Source organism: Etheostoma cragini, chromosome 3 (genome assembly GCF_013103735.1).
Source record: "Etheostoma cragini isolate CJK2018 chromosome 3, CSU_Ecrag_1.0, whole genome shotgun sequence".
Classification (NCBI taxonomy): domain Eukaryota; kingdom Metazoa; phylum Chordata; class Actinopteri; order Perciformes; family Percidae; genus Etheostoma; species Etheostoma cragini.
This window is the reverse complement of record NC_048409.1, coordinates 27232445-27248281: the sequence shown is the minus strand read 5'-3', so window position 1 is coordinate 27248281 and position 15837 is coordinate 27232445. Positions and strand designations below refer to the sequence as shown.

The 15837-nt window shown below is 41.2% G+C and overlaps 1 protein-coding gene across 3 annotated transcripts in view; it reads right to left on the bottom strand.

The window, feature by feature from the left end:
• Window positions 1-14666, bottom strand: part of prx (periaxin) — a 38663-nt gene extending 23997 nt beyond the window's left edge. The window contains exon 1 of one of the 3 annotated variants that reach the window (XM_034865510.1): window positions 14421-14666. In XM_034865510.1, the coding sequence (XP_034721401.1) occupies window positions 14421-14478 (58 nt within the window). In that variant the 5' untranslated portion in view covers window positions 14479-14666. Of the gene's footprint in view, window positions 1-8483; window positions 8735-14420 lie in introns of those variants that run through there. The other 2 variants (XM_034865486.1, XM_034865494.1) reach the window with 2 other exon arrangements.
• Window positions 14667-15837: the final 1171 nt, after the last annotated feature.

Sequence of the window (15837 nt, the reverse complement as noted above, 5' to 3'; positions counted from 1 at the left end):
GCTGCTGGCGAGAGACCACACCTCCAGACGAATCCTGCCATTTTTTCACACAGAAGCAGGCTGGTTTAGTGTTAACTTTTAATGTAGCTTTTCAGTGAATGCGTCCAGCCTTTTAGTGGGTGTGTGATTTGCCTAGAAACCTATTATGTGAAAAAATGGCCAATATGAACAGACTTACTTGAGATTTGGAGGTTCCAGGTGAAAGTGTGGAAGACATTGCAGATATGCGGTTTTAACAACTCTGGGAGGATTCGTTTGGAGGTGTGGTCTCTCGCCAGTAGCCTCTGTAAGTTACCCGTAAGTCACGCCCCCTTTATCCCTCTCCTCAGGCCCCTCCTCCTTATGCCAAAACAGTGACAGAAAGTTGAAACTGAAAACCGTGACATTGTAAAAATCTTGACAGGGTTAAAAAAAAACTGTCACTGAAAAGACACGGACATCAAGAAAAAATGTATATTGACATTGAAAAACCCATCATGATGCAAACAAAATCAAAATGAAATGAAATAACATCATAGGATTATACGATCATTACTTTTTGATGTTTTATACTTCAGTTCAACAGTTTTCAATGGCAATATTTGTTGTTTCAATGACAAATTTTATTTTCAATACCACAGGTTACTGTCACTGTTCTAGCTCCATACAAAGAGGGCTTGTCTTTGTCCAAACTGTTGAAACCATCACAATCAGAGAGCTTACCATCACAGCTGTGCCATGAAAAAAACGCAGATTTAATCTCTTAGAAAAAAAAAAACTAAGGTGCCAATTGCTTACATAGGGTGTAAATATGTGTATATCATTGCATTGGAACACATAAACGTGAACAGTTTTTATGCTCAAACAGCCATGATTTGCACCGTGCACCCAAGCATCAGAAGAATATCTAGTAGGCTAAAACCAAAAAGTTAAAACAAGTGAAAGCAAGGTTGCTTCCTGCACGCTGAATAATCATCTGTCCAATTGGTATAAAAAGGTTGAATCCATACTGATGTAGTGGGTAAAATGCTAATATGATCCATGGCAGCCACCATGCAGCTTAAGAGCGTTAGTTCTTGCTGCCTGACTGCTCTTCGATGTTTTCTGAATTTGAAGATCAGAGCACACACCAGAAAGCTACAGGGACGTTAGCCGCTCTGCAGTTCGTCAGAGGGACAGGGTAACAGGAGGGGGATTATGTTGACGTGAGTAGATTTGATGATGCAGGTTGGTATGTTAGTGAGATTGTAGAGAGACCTGTTTGGTAACTTTCAGCAGCACAGAGTTTTTACACAAGGCTTGGTCACAACAAAATGCCTCCTTTTACGATATCAGATTTACATGCAATCATTCTGAGATTTTCTATGAAAGTGTGGAACGAGCAATTAAATACATTTGCACATTCCCACCAAGAAGCTTCATGGCTTCTCATAGTGAGAAGGACCAGTATACATGAAAATTATTCATATGTCTGCAAAGTACAAAACAATCCAAACAATCCATGTGACATTGCAAATCTATTTGAAAACAGTGTAGCCATGGACGCAATTTTGTAGTGACGCATGTTCCATACATCCTCCAATCATGTAAAACTTTGGCCTGATTGTATACAACAACGCCGAGAGCTCCACATTCTCACTCATGCACCTGTGTTAGCATTTACTCACTTGTGAATTTTGTAAAAGTTGTGTAAATGGTTTATACTTATATAGCGTTTCTCTAGTTTCAACAACTAATCAAAGCGCTTTTACACAGTACAGGAATCATTCACCATTCACACACATTCACACAGTGTGGCCGAGGCTTCCGTTCAAGGTGCCACCTGCTCATCAGATAAACATTCACACACACATTTACACACTGATGGAGCAGCATCGGGAGTAATTTAGTGTCCAGTGTCTTGCCCAGGGACACTTAAACATAGGACTGCAGGGCCATGGCTCAGGCTTGGCCACAGCGGCTCCCTTTTCTTCTTCCCCTGTACCTTTCTTTAAAACGTATTTGTATTTAAATGCTTACATCTTGTGTATTGCAGGCTCTGCCAGGAGGTTTGTGAGTTCGGGGACAGTTTGTGTCACGCCAACTCATTTTTGTTCCACTGTACACTCCCAGCTCTGGGTCATCCGTATGTTCCCAAGACCCTCGTTGTAGGAGATTGGTAAGGGCAATCTTCACAGTTCAAATTGCAAAGGAACGAAGGGAAATGGACATTTCAGAAGACGTTTTATGGCAAAGATCCATTCAGCCACTGTAGAGACATCAATGTCTGGAAAGGAAGTCAAGAAAACGGCATGCCGCAAATTGAAGGGCATAGGTTGCATGGAGTATAACGTCGGTAGGCAATAAGCTGTATGTGGTTCTCTCAAGGAGCCCGGGCCATGAACATATGAGAAAATCACATTTTTGTGTGGAGAGGGACTTTAAAGTTTTTAAAGGGACGTTCCCCTTGGTGGTTGAAGAAACCAATGTTGGTAGGAAATAGGAAGTGAACCAAGGTCCCTGGTTTTAAGGGACCAGAATTTCAGTTTTCTCCTGTCCAATGCCAATAGTTTAAAACTCTTGTCTACGGGTTGTCCAGTAAGGTCACACTGTTTGCACAGACAACCATCTGCGTTGTATACTGTAGCAGTATGACAACAACAAGCTGCTACTTTCAAGCTTGCACAACTGCAAGAAGCCACAAGTCAAGAAATCCTAACCTTTGTTCAATTCTAAGAATCTGAGCAAGTGTTGTTTTTCTGTGAGGACAACCAACAGCCCGTGACCCCGCAGAGCGCTCCAGACTTCTGTCAGGGATTGTTATGATGAGATGTGAGCTGAATAGTTCTTGTTGTCCTGCTTTGACTTAGAGCAGCAGCCTTGTGAAACTGACCCTGCCGCTCTAAGCCTATTAGAGACGGACACATTAATGATGTTATAGTTGGCTCAGTAATGGCAGGACTCAGAATCAGGTGTCCACCCAAAGAAAACAACCAACCATCTGCCATTCAAACATTGATAACATTTCTTTGACATAACAATCTGCAGCAACCATGCAGCACATGAAAGACAGCTGAGGATGTGATTTTGTGATTTATTTGTGGCCGCAGGTATTATCAGCAGAGGCCAGACATTAACAAACATGGGTTTTCTCCTCATGCGATTACTTAAGAGTACACACAAAGAGGAAATACCACAACACTTTTTTTTTCTTTTTTACAATTGGTGGCAGCCTGAGTGCATAACACAATACGTATTGGATCTAATTTTAGGACAATCACAAGACCGGAGGAGGGAAACCATTTCTAATCTAGAGACGAGACTGACTGAAAATACTCCAGCAAACAACATCAATTCTAAAAAAAAAAACACTGTTATTTAGAAATCAGTTTATTCTGAGAGCGGGAACACTGAAGAGTTTCCCTAGGCAGGCCACACATGCATGAATAAAACAGTAGTACGTGGCTGTTTTTCCTTTTAAAATGAATCTATTGTAAAGCATTTATTCCACACTTTCCCACAATTCTATAAATGTTTTTTTAAATTTCAGATGCAGTTTGTGTACTTTGTGTAGTCACACACTACACCAAGAGCACACCTTATGAATGTAAACTCCCATGAACGGAGCCACAAACACATATGTAGCATACAATCAATGAGGAAAGATCAATTGTAAATATATGACAATTTTTATTGTCTGTATGACCCCACCCATCATCTCAATATACTGATTAGACAGCATGATTAGTGCAGGTGTGCCTTAGGCTTGCCACAACAAAAGGCCACTCTGGTGAGTGCAATGTCACTGGTCTGGGGGGGGGGGCGTCCGAAAACTAGTCAGTATCTGGTGTTAGGGTTGGGGTTAACCCGTTAAGAAAACGCCTCTCCAAACACCACTGAATGTGAGCATTTGCCCACTAAATTTGGTTTCGACGAAGACGAACTGCAGTCAGGTGAAAAGAGAGAAAGAGAGAGAGAGAGAGAGAGAGAGAGAGAGACACACAAACACTAACCATAACACCAGATATTGACTGATTTAGAAATGCCACACCTGTGAGGTGGATGGATTATCTCGGCAAAAGAGTGCTCACTAACACAGATTTAGAGAAAGTCTCAAATCTTTGAGTTCACCTCATTAAAATTGGGGGGAAAAACAAAAGTGTTGCGTTTCTAATTTTGCAGTGAATAAACAAACTCTAGTTTGTGAGTCATGTAAAGTTGAGTTGAGCTGGACCACGCAGTATAAATGAGGCAGAACTGCAAATGAACAGAGAGAAGAACAGCTACTCTGCAGTCTTGTGAGATAAACAAAGAAAAAGAGAGAGGTTTTTAGTGGGTTTGTAAACTTGCAATAGAGTAAAAGCAGGAGACTTCTCGGATTTCTTTTAATTTTTGTCAGAGACAAATTAATTATCGTCCTCCCATCATCATGTCATTTTGCTAAAACATTGCAGGACTCAGACATGAGGGTTGATTCCGACATAAATAAATACCAATCATATTTTGGCATTATAAAGTAAGCTGGAGAGCCATCTGACAGTATCAAAGACAGATTACTGTTAATGACTCAGTTTACCCAATTTGAAAACCATATTTTCCTACTTATCAACTTCTTTTAAGTAGCCAATCAGATGGTTGAGTTGTTATTAGCTGAAGTTTTGCCTCCCCCAACACGCAATGACTGGGGAATGAATTTCACCTCTGTCAACAGTTTTTATGAGAGACTATTTATTACTAATTGTAGTTTACACATTAGACTGTTTACAGTTAGGTTTGAGTGTAATTCAAACTAACAAGAACATGTTTCTGGAAAGACAGTCCACTGGTTTACATTTACAGATATGGTAAAGGTCAGTTTACTTGTCATGAGGAATGCAACTCCGCCTGTGAAAACATTGAAATGAAGAGCCTTCCAAGCCCCTAGCATTATACACATGGAAGCTAAACTTGAAAGACGTGGGCATTTACTATTAGTTGCATTATGAAAAATGTAGGATTTAGTGTTTTTGGAGTTTGACCCAGACTAAAAACTCAGCAGCTAAAATTCCTACTCATACTGCCTCTTTTCCTTCTAACATTTTAATGGAAGTGCAGTAGGCCTACTACATCACTGGAGAACCCCTACAAACGGGATTTTCTAAACTGAGGGCATCAAAAATGAAATGTCCATGCTTTGTTGTGGCACTGCAGTCTGTCTTTTGCATCTGACCTATTTTTATTAGGATTTGGTGTTCAAGAGAATAATGTTACTGGCAGTTGAAGTGTTTTTTTAAGCACACCCCTCTTTATACACACAGCAAATGAAATTTCACTGCCACTGACACGGCTGAAAATGTATGAAGCGCTGCCGCTTTGAGACGAACCGTTGGAGATTAGTGGGCTAGATCCCAACGTGTCTCCTGGCCATTTAAGACATCAGATGGACAAAACAAGACACACCCGCTGGTGTGGGACTCTGGACAGGAAATGCCTCCATGTAAACAGGAAACTGAGATAGTCTTGACAGATACATTTGACACATGATGAGAGACACCGTGTGGTATTTTTTGAGTGATTAAAAATTTGCAACACACTCTGAACTGTATTTCTCAGTTTTAGAATTAACATATTTAAAGTGTGTATTAGACATTAACATGTGACTTGGGCTCTTCAGTCATTTGTTTACAGGAGTCTTCCTTCCTGAAAAATCCTCTCGGCTCTCCGAGGGAAGTTCACCCTCGTACGTACGTCAAGGCTTGTTTCCTCACGAGGTCTCCCTCCTGACTTGCCCAAACAACTCTTGACCCTACTTCCGGGTCTAAAATTAACCCCACCCACAACCGCAACCACCGCCACCCAAAGTCTGTCGCCAGGAAAATACCGTTATCATCCATCATTTTATCCTATGTCATTTACTCTCGGCTCATGGTATACACACACAAATGCTTTTTCTACTTGGTTCCAGCAACGTGTAACCTCAAAATAACAGATCATGTTGTCTTGAAGCATCCACGACAACACAACTACACAACACATGACACTTAAGACTTTATTTGTAGCATCATACTCAGACCCATGAGCCCTGGAATGATCTGTACAGACAGAATTAGAGGAGAGTTCAGTTACTGGCCTCCATTTAAACAGGCTGCAGTAAAGTGGGCTTGGCAGCTGCCATTATTATAATGGGGAGACGTCAACAACTACCATATACAAGATACAGATAGGTAATTTGTACAGTCCAAATAATATAAACCTCATTTTTTTGCCTATTTTCCTGGTGATGTTATCATTAGAAACCCAAATTCATGGAAGAGCAGTTTTTGTTCCTATTTCATAGTCTATGGAAAAGAGGAGAAAGGTTGCTATCCGTGGCTTAGTGGTGTATCTCAGAGAAAAGGAGGAGGATCTCTTCAAAGAGCAGTTGGTAGGTAAATCCGACACTTAAGTTCAGACACACTGTACTCTTGTGTTCTCTTGATTTTAAATATGATGACTACAACACGGACATTGATTCTGACATGCCAGGATGGTGGAGATAGTATGAATGATTATGAATTTACAAAGTCCCTTGGAAAACGTGCCTCTACATTAGCCATGGAGAATACATGTAGCCGTTTAATACGTCTTTTCCAACACCAGCAATAATTCATTTATGTATTCCTTTTCACACGGTGCATGGTGTTTGTGTTGTATTCTTTAACATGCACAAATAATGAAGCTCTTGATTGAGGGATTTGGTCCTGTTAAAGTTCACATTAACAATTTGAGCATGTTCCTTTTTTAAGGGCAACTTCCTTGTAAAAGCCTGCAAGTATTTGACTTAGAAGCTCCCTGACACACTTTTAATTTTGATTAAAGGGGAACTTCTGTATTTTTCAACCTGGGCACTACGTGTTAGCTCATTTTGTGGCCACCGGCTGATACAATCTCCCTCAATACGGGACTAATTAAAGATGTTCTTCTCCCCGTCAGTTTGGTACTCACACGCGTGTGGAAATAGGACTCAGGTTGAAGAATACTTAAGTTCTTTGTTAAAACTGATTTGGGAGTGAATTTGTTTATTTATTTGTTGTCTAAGTAGGCATGTTTATTTTTTTATCAGTTATAAAATAATACTTTATTAATATAGTTTGCTTTGCATTTACAATTTAAAATGAAAGTTCAACTTGTCTAAATTAAGTATTTGACAGCTTAATATTACCTAAACGTTTTCATTAAATTTACAAATATTTATTTTAATTAAGCTTGTAAGTCATGTTGGTCGTACTTAAACAACTGAGTTAGTCTGACTATAAAAGAATCATGGAAGTTACTCAATGATGGCTGAGTTGGAACTACTTAACTCTGTGTCTTATCATATTTAAAGTTGGATTCTTTCAAACAAATTGGTTGAAATAAATGACCAGCAGCAGAAAACTGTAAATCAGTCCCAACATGTTCTCCTCCAAGGAGCTAACAAGGACTAGCTTTGATAAAGAATGCAGGAAGAACACCTGCTGTAACTGGCAATGCCCTTGTAAAAAAGTTGCAAATGAAATCAGAATTTTTGATATAATGTAATGATTATATTGTTAGCACATTACATTACAATTTATGCCCCGAAAATGACCCATTGCATGCATGTAATCTGGTTCCACACATGTGTTGGTCCTTCATCACAGAGTGAGTGTGATTTGGCTACAGCAGCCTCTGTACCCACTTTGGGCCAATGTACATACCAGGCTGGTGGAACTGTAGTTGGGGGGCAAACAGATCCTATGACCATCACACTGCAGCTGTCGCTGCTGTGTAACATTCAGACAGGGGCTATTTGAAATGGCTGCATACTGCCACCAGCAGCTCTGCTCTGCACAAGGCCAATTAAAGTTATTTTTGATTGGTACACCCTATTATTATTTGGATTAATTAGAGTTTAAGGTGCTTTACTGATTGTTGTGATACTCCCAGTGTTAGATCTCCCACCCATCTGACACACTTATAGGTTTAAATAAATGCTATGAATAAATTTCAAGTGTTATTTGACCCAGGTCACATTACAAAACACTCTTATAAACTTGGAGTCATAGTGACATGCCACACTGCAAATAGTTACCATGCACCACAGTGAACGCTGTGTTTGTAACCAGCCACTGGCATGTTGGAATAAACACAACGGCAGCTGTCCTACTAAAACTATCTTTGCGTTTAGACAGCGCGCAATTGTTATGCCTTCCCAAGCCAGCAATGTGGAGTCTGCAGGCTGCTACATAAACTATTCTGCATAGCTCACAGCAGTTCCTGAGCTGCCAAATGTTGAAGCAATATTTCAGAAAATAGAGCACATTCTCAGGCTGATACAAAAAATGGAAATATACAGCCACAGTGTCCACACCCAGACCAACAAAGGCATGCCGCTGAAGCTTTGTACTGCAAGCTATCCGTCACTTTCACCGTGACTTCTAACACCTGATTCCCTTTCTGCACAGGGCAACAGCACAGAGCCCTCAGGTGTCAGCAGACGGCTGTATCATCAGCACACTTTATTAAATCCCATCCACCCAGCCTACCTTTATTCTCAGCCTCAGTGTGCCTTTTCCAGTGGTTCAAAGGTGACAGACCTCCACCTGCAGCTTAAATCTCAGCTTCTCTCTCTTTTCCAATGTTCCTATGACTCCCTCAATCTAACATTCACTTCATGTCTGTCCTCAGCTGCTCTCCTTGCCTAATTGTTATTTGTATTTTTTTATCTTTTCCCCCTCTTTCTATCTAAAGCCTTTGCCCCTTGTCTCCAGCCAGCCTGTTGCTCCCCTCACTGAAACCTCAGGCCTGGCCCAGGCCCATGGCATCTCTAGGAGGGACGCATCCAGCGGCCTGATTGGCCAGAGGGCAGAGATGCCCCCATATTAGGGCAGCAAGAGGCGGGGCAGCATGAATATAATAAAATAAAGGAGGGAGGAGAAGAAGATAACAAAGTTTGTAACATAGTAGTACTGACTGTTTCTCTCAGTGTCTCTCAGATGCCCGCAGCATGTGTACACACAAAACCTAGCAAACTTGTCAAGGTTTTATGAAATCCATCACTCTCTGTGTCAAAAGGAGATGTTGAGTTTGACAATTCAGGCACAAAAATAGAACCGGGCTGATAAAATCCAAACTTTTGCAGCTCTTTAGAAGGATTATAAATGATCTGAGACCACGTTTCTTTCTTTCTTTTGCAAGAGATCAGCACAAATAATTACAGGGACTACTTTCCCTGTTTCCAAGAGGAATTCAAAATTACATAGTAACCTACAGAATGTACAAATAGACCTGGCTACATCAGCAATTTAATGACATATCAATTTTAAAAGGTAGACTACAGGCTATAAAATATAAGCTCAAGGGTCAGTCTTTCTACTTTGGCTAATGCTCCTCCTCAGTTACTTTACAGTGCTGAGTCTGCATGTATGAGTGCCAGAGCGATTGATCTCCCATTAAGTTCTGATCACTTAATCAGCGAGTTGACCAATGGGACAGTTTCCAAAAAATGCAATGTTGCCTATTCATGATGATAAAAGATCTTTATTGATTTAAAAACTAGCAGATACTCCTTTTGTTAGATCAGACACATGGGGTTTCTTTCTCATAAGTTGTTTGTATCTCAATGTTCGAGCCATCTAACTTAAAACCTAGGAGCCAAAATAAACCAGAAGAAATGCTCTGATAAAATCCTAACGGTCTTTAGATGCCTAGATGAAGTTTCCAACAACTGATGTTGTTAGGAAGTTATTTTTAAAAGCAAATGGCTTTAAAATAGGAACAGCAGGCCTTGGATCTCATTTGAGAGAAAGTGTGTCTTCCTTTCAGGCAAACAACTGTTGTTTGGTGTGTGTGCATTACGCTTGTCTCTGCATTGCATTTCAGCAATTTCTGTGTGGATCTTCGGTTGAGTATGTCTGTCTGTGTCCCTTCCTGCACTTATGGATGATTTGCAGTAAACCAGCTGGCTGCAGAGCTGAGGTAAATATGGAAAGGTTCAGACGTGCTGAACAGCGAGCCAAAGTCCCCCCTTGGCAGAAAATATAAAAGGGCCTTAACACCTCCCAAGACACCAAGACTGGAAGAGACACAAATCAACTGCAAATGACCTGCACACTTGTTCTGGTTAATTTGTCTTTCTTTATCTTCATTTTGCATTGCTTTTTGGTTGTTGGGCCCCTTTTTGTAGTTTTCTTGAATCTTTTTGTAGTTATTTTTTGTCTACTTGTACCATAGTTTTGCCAGTTTTTGTTGACATTTTTCTTAACTTTGTGGTCATTTTGAGTCTCATTGTAGGTGTCTCTTTCAGTGACATTGTACAGGTGATGCCTACTTTATATGACCCCTTGATCAACCTTGTAGCTAAACTCTCACAAGGTCTCACTGGGGGGGGGTTACGTACCTTGCGCGAGGACGTTTCAGCCTGGTGTGTGCTGGTCCACACAAGGGCTCGGTCCACAGGTATTTAACATGTATACTGTATCTAAACTCACTACACCTGCCACCCAGGGGAAGAAATTTAAGGTGGAACTAATGCGAACAAAGGAAGATTGACAGAATTTCACGCTCACTGAGATGAAATGAAGTGTAGAGGCGTTCACTCCAGTGGAAGTAATTCAGCTGGATAAAAGAAGTGTAACGGACACTGTAAAGTAAATCCATAACACAACTGTTTCAAGCAAAGCTGCCCTAAGATTCTACCCCTGAATGAGTAACAGGAGGAAAAAAATGTCTATTACATATTTATGAATATTTCTATTACTGACTAAAGATGAATTCTGTGAAGAAGATGTTAGTGGTGCTGGCAGGCAACCCTAAGACTAAAATGAGAAATATTCAGCGTGATACAATAAAACTAATCTGACTTCTGATTAAGTCTGGAGAGTTGCTGAAAGAACAGACAGCTGATCACTTAAGTATGTTAAAAGTAATCAATAAAAACAACATAGCGCGGTACACTGCTGCTGGTTCCATTAAGTCGGACTGGTTTATTATTTTCTAAAGACGCGGTCACACTGAATTTCACTCCTTATTTTATTTCTATGCATAGTCCGGACAAAATACGCAATTCAATGTCAACGATATGAACCACAGGTGTCAACTTTTCATGTTACATGTTACAACTTATCGAGTTTATGCATATTTGAATATTTCAGCTGCTGTACACGCGTAGTACACCTGCACAGGTGTTTTCACTTATTCTTCCTCTTCTCTGGACTGTGTGTACTAACTGTACTTTAACTGTCAGTTTTGTTTTATCTGGACAACTTCCAACTTTATCATTCTCATTAGTTAATGACGTTTGGTGTACTCGCATTATTCCCATCATCACGAATCCACTAAACTATAATGTGAGCACAGGTCAGATTAGCCAAAATATGTAAAAATAACACCTGCGTAGGTGTGCAGATCCCCTAAGCCCTTATCCAGACCCCGGGGCTTTAAGAACCACATTCAATGGCGGACCAATCCCCCTGTCCCCCAACCCATTTCTCCCCACGGTCTAAGTAAAGCACTATCCAGCCCTGTACCCAGCCCACCGCCCTACAGTTGAGCTGTGGATGTGTCTCTAGCCAGCGAGCCATGCAGAGGTGGGGTGGTAGGGTGGAAGATGCTGTCAGTGCAGAACAGGCAGCCAGCACTGTGTCAGCTAACATGGTCATTGTTGCGCTTCAGCTTGTACATAAAGCCAGGATTTAGACATAGCGGAGGCCTAGGACCCTAAAACGAGGGCTAGGCCGGATAGGGGAGAGATGGAGGGTGACAGTCATGGAGAGATGGAGGAACGGGTATCTGTATGCAATGTTGCAACTTATTTCTCTTGGTGATTTCGATTTTTTTCATTTGAAACAAAGAATTACATGCTCCACGACGAAAGATCAGTCCTCATCAAGTTAAAGGTTTCTCTTCAAAGATAGCAGAGACAGATTCAGATGCAGTGACATCCTCACGTGATATATGTAATCGTGTGGAAGCTTGGCAGACTCACTTCGTTCACAGGTCTGTGAACCAAGTGTGGTTTTTGATGCGTAAGAGTGAAGAGGCTCAGGGGAGAACTAATGGAAGACCAAGGAGGAGTAGAGTGCTCCGGGTGGGGCGTGTTGACGGATGAAGGAGGGGTGAGGGGGGGTTGGCAGCTCGGTTGGCATTAGCCTTGAGGTCCCACCAGGCCCCAGCTATGCGCTCGTCAGCGCTTAAATGGGCCAAGAAACTGGAGCAGGTTGCGTGTGTGTATATGATGTGTGCGCGTTACAATAAAAAATATGTAAACATTTTTTGCAGATGATAAGCAGCCATTACATAAGCAGGATCTGTTTGTTGCTATGATAATAATGCTCAATTAGATCTGTTTTTTTTTAGACCTGTTGTCCGAGCTCGTGTGAAATCAAGAGTTTAGAGTTGTTCTGAACGTCCACACTGGAAGGCAGAGTGAAAAGTCGCCTGTCACAGAGAAGGGCACATTTTATGACACTGTCTCCTGGAACAGTCAAAGCTTTAAATTTGGTTGTTTACACCAAAAGTGCGACAAATTGTTGTGTAAAGACTTAATAAAGAAATCTCAACGAAGTTCAACCCCTGGCTTCTTTCTCACCTCTGCACAGTTGAGACCAATCACGGTACAAAGTGGGTGGGAGCTCCTCGGTTTCGGAAGAGTACTGAAATGTTTGGACAGAGCCCCCTAGAAAGATGTGGAGGGAAAAAAACATCCAACAAACACACTGATACAGTGTGTTTTGTTGCTGCTCGAGCAGATAACCTACAATGTGTTTTCAGTGACACAATGTTCATTTCCTCCCTCGGCTTTGCCTTGACCTGCAACTGAACAACCTTTCTGTGTGCTGACCTGACCTCTAGAGATGAAAGGGAGGAGCTCATTTCTCCAAATGCTAGTATACATATGTTTATCCTTTGTGGATGCCTGTGGTTTAATAAATAATAAACTAAAATATTAGAATAGTAAGGCTGTAAGAAAGAACAAGTGTCAGCCATGGTTTCTAGCTGAGATGAGGTGAATTCCAAAGTATTAACATTTCCCATTAAACAGCAGTTATCGTTGTCCAAAGAAAAATAGTATCATCAACTACGATTGAATGTTCTGCCAAGAGTCTTCATCTCGTCAGCTGTTTAATGCTAAAAAAAGAGGGTTCAGCGATGTTTTACGGATAGTTACATTGAATCAAATGACAAAAACAAACTGCAGCTTTTAACCATTTTAGGGTCCAATCCTTGTTAAAGTGTAAGGAGCAGTTTCCACAAAATAACAAACGGATCAAACTGAGTGTACCTTGTCCATTGTAACCAGTCAGTGTCAAACTGCAGACAAAGTTAGCAGCTGACAAACAAAATCCCACGACACCAGAGCAAAAACAACATAAAAGGCCAGTGAATTTTCATTAAATCAGAACAGAAACACAACTGTGATGGGTTTTGGGTTGCTCATGTTGCTCTGTGTCCAGTGGACAGGTGAATAAGCTATCCAGTTGTTTGTTAGCGTCATTGCACTTCCTAAAGCAATTCCACCTCATCATGTGCGAGGAATGTGAAGAGGTCATTTGCACCGCTGACCAAATGAAAGGCTGCTTTGGGACTGTGAACTAAACCATCCTGTGTTTTACAGCAAAGGCTTTCTAAGAATAATCCCACAGAATAACTTACAGCACTGTCTCAATGTGGCAATTTACCATAGTTGCTGATATGGCACAAACATTTCAGTTAGTTATTAGAAAAACATCAATCATTCGGATCACACAACCTTGTATTATGTATCATCGCAGATATGACCAAACGTTAGCCACAAAATCAGTACTGAATACTGAACGTATACTGTACTAAGACAAGAGAAATGGCCAAAAGACCATCTGATCTACTTTTTCCATCAAAAAGCATTGTACAGTTTATGTATTCAGCGTAGCATCAACAAATGAACATAGGATGAGTCTGAAACTGTTCCATTTGCACACAAGATGCAGAGTCTCTTCCACTGACTGTAAGAGACTGATTTTAGATTGAGTTTCAGTTCCTGAGACAACATACCACAAATTGCACCATGAGAGCAACTGCTAAGGACTATAAACAGTGTATTTTGTACCAAGAGTTGTGTGACATGTCTCTCTTTACGTTGCTGTGTCTCCACCTGCTTCATCATCAGACATTGTACTGTATGTAAACGCTACTCTGCATCCAAACATATCCAATCAAAATGCCATGAAGCGAGCACCTACTGAACTAGTCCTAACTTGTCAAACTGTTTTGCTCAAATTTAAAGCTAATGTGAACCAAAGTAACCCCCAAAGCAACCATCAGATTATCTTTCCAAGACAAAGAACATGGAAATGTTTTTGGCATGTAATCTATGTAATCATTATATAACAATAGCATTCCAGTTTTTTTTCCCACTATAAATGTGCTGTTTTACAAAAATGTTGTGGTGCTTTTTATGGTGGTTGTGTTGCTCCGTGGAGTAGAGTAAGATTATTCATCCTGACCTGTATTAGAGGAAGGCGTCCAGGTGACTCTGAATATTCCACGCAGACACTCACACATGGTCCACAGCAGGAAGCAGATGGAGGGAACACACTGATGGAGCAGCCCACACACGGGCAGCGGGGCTGGGAGAGCTGGGTGACAGAGCTGGGGGAGGCAGGTGGGCTTTGGAGGCGATCTGAGGATCGGTTTGACTGTTTAGGCCCACGAGAGACCAAGCTACACTGTCAGTGTGGATCACACATAGAAAGAGAGAGAGAGATAGAGGGTGGATGGGTCCCAGGATTGGGGGAGAGGGATGGATGAATGGATGAAGGGAGAAAGAGGGATAGAGAGGAGGGAACAACAGAAAGAGAGAGTCAGAAGAAGAGAGGGACTGTCTCATCAGTGTGTGTATATATATCAACATATGGACCACTGAACTTTCTTTTTCTTCCACAAACCACCATAGAGGGAGCAATAGACATCATATTTATGTGTGAGTGTGTGTGAGGGTGAGGCGGCGGCAGCGAGACAGCACAGAATGGGGGTGTATTAGCACTAGTGGACAGTCAGCAGTTTGCTCCGGCCCTCTGTAAAGCCCCGTTCCATTGTTTGCAGTGCTGGAGGCTTTAGCTGTGGCCCAGCAGGGCCTTGTTACTGGGCTTAGAGGGGCTGGACACTGGATACCAGTCAGACACAACCACAGCCAACACACCTTGGTTGAGGAAACACAACTTCTGCTCATGGGAGTTTCTCATTAAACAAAAATATATTTGATGGCCATGTTTTTCTATTCTTTTTAACAAAATCTCATGGAAATGAAACTCAATACTTTCCAATTTCCCTGTTGATGGCTCTTTTCTCCAAGTCTGTTGGGTCCCATTGAAGGAAAAAAACAGGAGTACATGGTGTAGGTTGATGCAGGGTTCTCCTCATATCTTCTGGCAGCATGCAGCTGAATCAGGTGCCTGTCAGCTTGAGGATAGCAAAAATACTCGTTTTCTCTGGAAAGAAAACCTTCCATGGAAAATGGGCGTGGAGCACACAGGTTGATTTGCAGCTTTTAATCGTTTAAAATTGTTTCAACAGAACTGTGTCTTCATTAGAGTCAGAGTGGACAAAGGAAAAAGGCAAACACATGTAGTCAACCTAGAACAGGTGTGCAATTCTCATTGGATAATTGGTTGAACGGGATTCTAATCTATTGGATAGTGGATTCAAAAAGTGGGCGTTGACATAGTCACGTGGCACACCGAAAGCACCACAATCACATCGGGAACAAAAGAGTACAGATACATCTTAAAATAACAAAGATAAAAGTAAACAAAGTACCAAGTCTATCAAGTAATAAGTAACAAATAAAAGGCAACACAACAAATTTGGTTCTTCATCTAGGCAAAAGGGCAAAACTGTGTTAACAGAATGAATCCAATACTG